Consider the following 7091-nt stretch of genomic DNA (forward strand, 5'->3'; position numbering starts at 1 on the left):
ACCAAACAAGTCCCCAATTCTCGTCCGTTCTCGCCGCGGGCAGCGGGCAGCGGGCGGCGGAGGCAGCGCGCCGCGGTCGCCGGGAGCCGGGAGCCCCGGGCGCCCGCTCCTTGGCGCAGCATGTTCCAGCCGGCGCCCAAGCGCTGCTTCACCATCGAGTCACTGGTGGCCAAGGACAGTCCCCTGCCCGCCTCGCGCTCCGAGGATCCCATCCGTCCCGCGGCGCTCAGCTACGCCAACTCCAGCCCCATAAACCCGTTCCTCAACGGCTTCCACTCCGCCGCCGCCGCCGCTGCCGCCGGCAGGGGCGTCTACTCCAACCCGGACTTGGTGTTCGCCGAGGCGGTCTCGCACCCGCCCAACCCGGCTGTGCCAGTGCACCCGGTGCCGCCGCCGCACGCCCTGGCCGCCCACCCCCTGCCCTCCTCGCACTCGCCACACCCCCTCTTCGCCTCGCAGCAGCGGGACCCGTCCACCTTCTACCCCTGGCTCATCCATCGCTATCGATATCTGGGCCACCGCTTCCAAGGTACGTGCCACGTCGCGGGGCCGCGGAGCGCTGCATCCCACGCTGCCCTCGGCCTGCTCCGGGTGGGCGCCCGGCGAGGCCTGGATGGAGGTTTTTCCGGCTCGACCGCCGGCGCGCTGCGTCTGGAAACTGGGCGGCGAGGAGTCGGGCATGGTGTTCGTCCCCAGTCTCCTAGCTGCGGCCGGTTGGGGGCTGGCCTGAGGCCTCTTGACCCTTTAGTGAGGGACGCAGAGGAGTTGCCTCCAAATGCTCTCAACGAGGGCTGTCTCAGCCTGCTCCGAGTGCTGGCCGCCGAGGAATCCATGGCCCGCGGGGTGCCCAGGCTCTCCGTCTCCTCGGCTATGCTCTCGCCGTCCTGGCTCCGAGGGGCGCGGGCAGGGCCCGGCCCCAGGTTCGCCTTCTACTGCGTGTTCGCCACCCACTCCGTGCCCCTGCCTCCTAGGCCCGCGACGCCTCGGTCTCTGACCCTCTTCCGGCAGCAAAGAGACCCACGCCCCCAGAGAAAAGTCTGGGGTGGGGGGTTGTTTTATCCTGCTTATTTCGGAGGCTGGGGAGGGGCGGGAACCCGCGCGGATAGGAACCTCTCCCAGGCTCGGTACTCTCGCGGTGACCTGCTCAATTCCGGCGCCGAGCTGCCGCGGCGGGAAGGCAGGTTCGGACTTTTTGTTTTTGTTTTTCTTTTGAAATGAACCGGGTCGGAAGATGGGCTAGAGGAAATCTGTTTGGGTGTTTTCGTTTCTTGCTGTTTTTTGGGATTTGTTTGTTTTCTCTGGGTGGAGGGTGGAGGAAAGTTAAAACTCCAGTAAAGGGGACAAGTAATTAGTTTGGCGATCCGAGCGGGGAAAAGACCTACCTCCGGAGGCAGCCGATCAATACTCGGCGGCTTGTCCATTTGTTAACCCTTTGCGTTCCTGCCAGCGCCTAAAGTCGGGTAGACCCCCCTCTTCCTTAATTTCAAAAACCAAACCAAACAAAAACAACGTTTTACCCTTATTCGCAGACCGAATTTGCCTCCATTCCCCCGTGAACTGTCGGTTTGTTTTTGGGTGGTTTTTGGTGAATCGATTTCCTGCCCCAGTGAGTAAACCTGAAACTGGCTTCGCTTGCGAAGTTTAGGGCTCCCTTTTCTCATTCTCCAGCAGCCACGGTCTTGGTCCTCACACCAGACTCGGAGCAGCTGGGATCTTCGGGGGCCGCGAACAGTCCTAAAAGTTGCCCGAGCTCCTTACTCCCCCGGGTTACGATGTCTTCGCTCGCGTCTCCTAGTTCTCCGGAGCAGGGCAGCAGGGAAGCCAGGACCTCGGGGAGGCAGCGGCAGCAGAAACCCTGCGCACTCGCCGGAGAGATTTCTGTGAAGCCCGGGCTGCAACGACACGCCCGGCCTCTGCGCTTTTCCGGAGGAGAAAGACTTAAAAACGTCCCCGAGAAAACTTTAGATAGCGGCTCATCACCTCTCCGTCCCTCATCCCCGGGGGCAAACTTTTCTCCGAAATGAGAAAAAAAGAGAAAGCCGTTTCTTTGGGTCCAGGGCGCCAATCCCCGGATCCGGCCTTGCTGCCCCCTCCTCGATCCCCGGGTGCCCGGCGCGGAGGTGGCGAGGCCCGCGGCGCCCGGGGGTCTGCAAAGCCCGCCTAGGACAACTGGGTGGCAGCCGCTCAGGTCCGGGCCCAGCGGACAGGGCCAGGCGGCTGGACCGGCGTTCCCTTCGCGCATCTGGAGGGGCCCGAGCCCCCCTGGGCCAAGCCGCACCGGCTACGTCCGCGAAGGCCCTGAGCTCTCTGCCAGGTCAGCCCGGCTCCGGAGAAGCGCGCGGCCCGGGCTAGGATGGCCCCCTCTAACAGGACTTCTGCTGTGTTCCCGCAGGGAACGACACAAGCCCGGAGAGCTTCCTTTTGCACAACGCGCTGGCCCGAAAGCCGAAGCGGATCCGCACCGCCTTTTCCCCGTCCCAGCTTCTGAGGCTGGAACACGCCTTCGAGAAGAACCACTACGTGGTGGGCGCCGAGAGGAAGCAGTTGGCGCACAGCCTCAGCCTCACGGAAACTCAGGTGAGCGGGCCCCGGCGCGACCACCGCATCCCGGATCCCCAGACACACGCAGTCCGCAAAGTGCGAGGGCCTTCCGCCAACAGGCCGGGAGTTACTCCCACGCCCTGGGCTCAAGATGTTTGTTTTGAGGGGCTCTTGGCTTCCCTGGGCTCCAGCACCGGACTGTAGGAGCCGACCGGCTGGAGGTTCCGGGGAGTGGGGGCGGGGGAGGGGACCGGCTGAGTTGCTGTTTCTGGAGGGCCGGGCTGGACTCACAGCTCCTGGCTGAGACACCTCTGCACTTTTGATGAGACTTTCGGTGGGAGTCTGGGGTCACGGCTGGGGCCAGGAAGAAGTGTAGGAGCGTTTGGGGCTCTAGGCTGGGAAGAGAGGGCTTGGAGTGGGTTAAGAGAGAGGTCTGTGCTGCCAGAGGCTCACGGCTCACACGGACAGCTCCCAGTTACTCCCCTTGAGGGGACAGGAGAGTCAGGCCATTGAGCCAGGCATCCTGGGTGCGTCCCTAAATCGGAGAAACTGAGCCAGGAGGCTGCGGAGAGGGGCTGCCTTAAGGCAGACCCTTGCTGCGCAACAGGGTCCCCCGGCGGGCCAGGCTCCGGCCTGCCTCGGGGTTGGGGAGGTAGCTTCGGGCTACAGTAGGCGCAACTGTACGCGGAGCCGCAGGGCGGTGTCAAAGTTCCCGGCAAACAGTAACATTTTGGGGCAGATTAAGTTGTAACACTTTTCCTGGGAGGCGCAAAGAGGTCGAGGCTTTTGTTTTAAAACGTCCCCCCAGACAAAACCGAGGAGGGCCTCGCTGGTTGGTGCGGGGCCCGGCACAAGGCGCGGCCCGGCTGATTTCTCCTGGATAGCCGAGGCGGCGGTGGTCTTTGTCCGCCTCGCTGCCCACGCTGCCTGGAGTCTTTGTGTGCGTGTCAAGCCCCGAGCGCACCGACGCGCGCCTTGGGCGAGCGCCGGGGAGAAATGAATCGTCCTCCCCCTCAATTAGCAAACTCAAAGCAAATTAAACTCAGCCTTGTTCCAGCTCGGCTTTTTCAAGGGAACACTTTGGGGGACTGGGGGCATTCGGGGAGAGCAAGCCGGGACCTGGGCCTGCCGACTCAAAGGAAAAAGCCCAGCGGACTTTAGGGGCCTGGGGGTACTGCTAGCAGAGTGGGGACAGCCCCGGGGCCGCGGAAGGAGCAGTCACCACCGTTTTCCTCACCTGTCCCTCGCTGCTGAGAAGCTTGGGCAGCGCCATTGTCTGGTCTGGTCTGTATAGGGACCCATCACCAATCTCCCCCAGGGACCGGTGCAACCCAGTCCCACATCAGTGCTCCCCAGACTTCTAGCGGCTCTCTGGTGAGGCCAGGCCGCCAGCCCCGCCCTGGTGGGAAGTGATGCGACGGGGTGGGAGTGTGGCCCTGGCCTGCCCTGGAGCTGGTCAAGAAGAGGACAGAGGGGGCTCTTCCCTTGTCTTTCTCAGTTTTCCTTTTACTTCCCCTCTATCCCAAGATCTTGCAGAAGCTTTCACTTTTGAGCCTCTTTTCCCAGCTGAAAAGATTCATCTGGGTTAGTCCCCAGGGCTCTGTACCCCACCGTCTCCTCTAGTTTTCCCCCCAAACCCCCACCCCCGACTGTCTCCCTCAACCGCTCCTGCTCACCTGCAAGAGTCCTGGACACAGAGGAGGAAGCGCAGGCAAATCCTGACTGCCTACCCCAGGGCCCAGGCCTTGCAGAGGAGGCGCTATATTTAGTCAGTGGCTGCCGAAACCGGCAGAAAATAGAAAGCACGTTGGGCCCAGCAGCGGGAATGAACTCTTTGCGGCACTGGTCAGGCAGAGGGGGGTCAGGGACCTTTTAATTTTACTTATTATTTTATAGGGGCTTCCCAACGTTTGGCAGGCTTTTGCATTCAACGGGGATGTGGGTGTCCTGAGCTGGCTGAAGCTAAAAGGGGCACCAAGCACGCGGAGCCAGCGGGGCCAGGGGAAAGGTTTCCCCAGGAGGGCTCAGAAGGGCCGGGATCCAGGCTTCCCGGGGCCTGGCAACAGGAGCTCTGTTCCCCAAGGGAAGGCTGCAGCGGGGTGGGGGTGCCGCTTAACAGGATGCGCGGCCCGGGACACTGGACTTTTGTAGTCTCGGCCCAGGATCTGGCCAGGCAATAGAGGAGGAGGTAGGAGGGCGCTGTGCAGGAATACTAACGCGCCCTCTCTGCCTCTCCTGCAGGTAAAAGTATGGTTTCAGAACCGAAGGACGAAGTTCAAAAGGCAGAAGCTGGAGGAAGAAGGCTCAGATTCGCAACAAAAGAAAAAAGGGACGCACCATATTAACCGGTGGAGGATCGCCACTAAGCAGGCGAGTCCCGAGGAAATAGATGTGACCTCAGACGATTAAAAACACAGACAGAACCCCACCGAAACGGACATCACAGAGCAAAACAGAGACAGGGAGAGGAGGGGAAGACGAAAAAAAAAAAAAAAAAGAAAACAAAAAACCCTACAAAACAAAAACAACCGCACACACACATTCACGGAGAAGGGGACAGGGAGTCAGAGAGAGGAGCTGCGGCGCGACGTAGACGGGCGGCAGAACGCAGGGTTCTGATCCGAGGCCGCGCCTAGATGGCAGAAGACGGGAGGCTCCTTGATGAACACGCTACCCTTGTCTAAAGAGGCAGCTGAGTGAGTGAGTGAGGCAGAAAGAAAGAGAGAGAGAGGTCCTAAGGTGGCAAAGCCGAAGGCGCTCTGACAAGGGGAGCTGTCAGTCAAATGCCAAACCAGCAAGACAAGATGATTGGCAGGTATTCCGTTTATTGCAGTCCAATTAAAAAAAAAAAGATGATGCTAATGGTGATGATTAAAAAAAAAAAAAAACCCAACCAGGCACAGGACTTTAAAATTTTGCCCTTCGAAGTGTTTTTCCCCCCAGTGTTTAAAAATAATTAGTAATAATAACAATCGAGATTCCATATCCAGCCCCATCCCACACCTGTTCAAAAAATTGAATTGCATGTAGCAGTTGTTGGGCGAATGGTGTCTAAAGACAGAAAATGAATTGTAATTTTCTTTTCCTTTTAAAGACAGGTTCTGTGTGTTTTTTATTTTGATTTTTTTTTCAAGAAATGTGCAGTCTGTAAACACTTTTTGATACCTTCTGATGTCAAAGTTATTGTGAAAGCTAAATGAGGTAGGCTCAGCAATAGTGGTCCTCTTTCAGAGAAACGGGGAACAGGATGGGGGGCTGGGGGTGGAGGGGGAGGGTGCCCATAAGAGGAGTCAGAACTTGTGCTGGGAAAAGAAACAACAACAAAAAACCTAAATTCTATTTCTTGGACATTCCCTTTCCTAACATCCCGAGACTTAAAACCACGAAGTAAACTTCTCCTTTTAGTCATTGAAGATATTGGCCGAGTTCAACCATTTGCCGTAAAGGCCATTCCAAACTTTAAATCTATATATTGCAAAAACTGAAGGACTGTAGTTAGCGGGGATGATGTTAAGTATGGCCAAGGACACTGCGGCAAGTTTTCAAGCACTGAGTTTCTATTTCAAGATCATAGACTTACTAAAGAGAGTGACAAATGCTTCCTTAATGTCTTCTATACCAGAATGTAAATATTTTTGTGTTTTGTGTTAATTTGTTAGAATTCTAACACACTATATACTTCCAAGAAGTATGTCAATGTCAATATTTTGTCAATAAAGATTTATCAATATGCCCTCAGAGTAGTCGTCTTGGGAAATTGAAGTGATTTTTTTTTTTAAAGCATCTTTTTGAGTGTGGTCCTTCCCCAACTAGGCTCAAGCAGCACAGGCTCACCACCCACAAAAGGGCCAGACTGATGGATTCTTGGGCATTTTAAAGAGAGAAGAGGGTGGAAAAGGGAGAGGATTAGGAAAACTTAAGTCCTTCAGAAAAGAGATGGAAGAAAAGTTTTCCATCCAGAACTTTGCCCATTGCATGGCCTAAAGAAGGAGTTTAATTTGAATTTCAGGTTAAACATGCTTACTACTCTTAACCTCTAGTTATTAAAAAAAAAAAAACAACTAGACATATAGCTATGCACTGAAGAATATTTCCCTAGGATTAGGGAAAACACAGCAGAATCAGAATCCTAGGATTTTAAAAATGTGTTTCTGACCTCAAACTCCTGAAATATGTCTCTTCTCCCTCTCTTTTTCTTCCTCCTTCCCTTCCTTCCTTCTCTCCTCCCTCCCTCTCTTCTTTACTTCCTCTTTCCAGCCCTAATCTGCTAAAGGTGATGAGATGAGCCCAAGGGCCTGGCAGCCTTATAAGGCAAGCATTCTGAGAAACCTTCAACTCTCAATTTTAACAGTAAAGAAAAAGTTGTAACCAGTCTTGGAGGAAACTTAGCTCCCCCTACCTCCTTCCCCCTTCTGGGGGTACGAGGTTGTTTTTGCATGCTTCATTTGCTTCTTATCCTGATAGGCTGCATTAATCAGTTTTATTTCCATTGATAGAGAAACCTCGTCTGTTCTGTTCGAGCTACAAAGCGTCCTGCGAGCTTTTGTGAA

At 55.9% G+C, this 7091-nt stretch overlaps 1 protein-coding gene across 2 annotated transcripts; it reads left to right on the top strand.

The window, feature by feature from the left end:
- The first annotated feature begins 6 nt into the window (after nt 1-6).
- EMX2 (empty spiracles homeobox 2) lies at nt 7-6279 on the top strand. Of its 2 annotated transcripts, XM_040254771.1 has the most exons (3): nt 7-529; nt 2393-2577; nt 4783-6279. In XM_040254771.1, the coding sequence occupies exons 1-3, from the start codon at nt 121-123 to the stop codon at nt 4948-4950; spliced, it is 762 nt and encodes a 253-aa protein (XP_040110705.1). In that variant the 5' UTR covers nt 7-120; the 3' UTR covers nt 4951-6279. The 2 variants fall into 2 exon arrangements, with proteins under 2 accessions (XP_040110705.1, XP_040110706.1); XM_040254772.1 differs by lacking the exon at nt 2393-2577 and having other exon boundaries at nt 4783-4886.
- Nucleotides 6280-7091: the final 812 nt, after the last annotated feature.

The sequence above is a fragment of the Oryx dammah genome, unplaced genomic scaffold (assembly GCF_014754425.2).
Source record: "Oryx dammah isolate SB20612 unplaced genomic scaffold, SCBI_Odam_1.1 HiC_scaffold_14, whole genome shotgun sequence".
In the NCBI taxonomy this organism is placed as follows: Eukaryota; Metazoa; Chordata; class Mammalia; order Artiodactyla; family Bovidae; genus Oryx; species Oryx dammah.

Bases quoted from the DNA above. Each gene is read 5' to 3' on its own strand.
- EMX2 (XM_040254771.1), top strand. From the start codon at position 121: ATGTTCCAGCCGGCGCCCAAGCGCTGCTTCACCATCGAGTCACTGGTG. The intron at 530-2,392 runs GTACGTGCCACG...GTGTTCCCGCAG, and splicing joins TCTGGGCCACCGCTTCCAAG to GGAACGACACAAGCCCGGAG. The intron at 2,578-4,782 runs GTGAGCGGGCCC...CCTCTCCTGCAG, and splicing joins TCAGCCTCACGGAAACTCAG to GTAAAAGTATGGTTTCAGAA.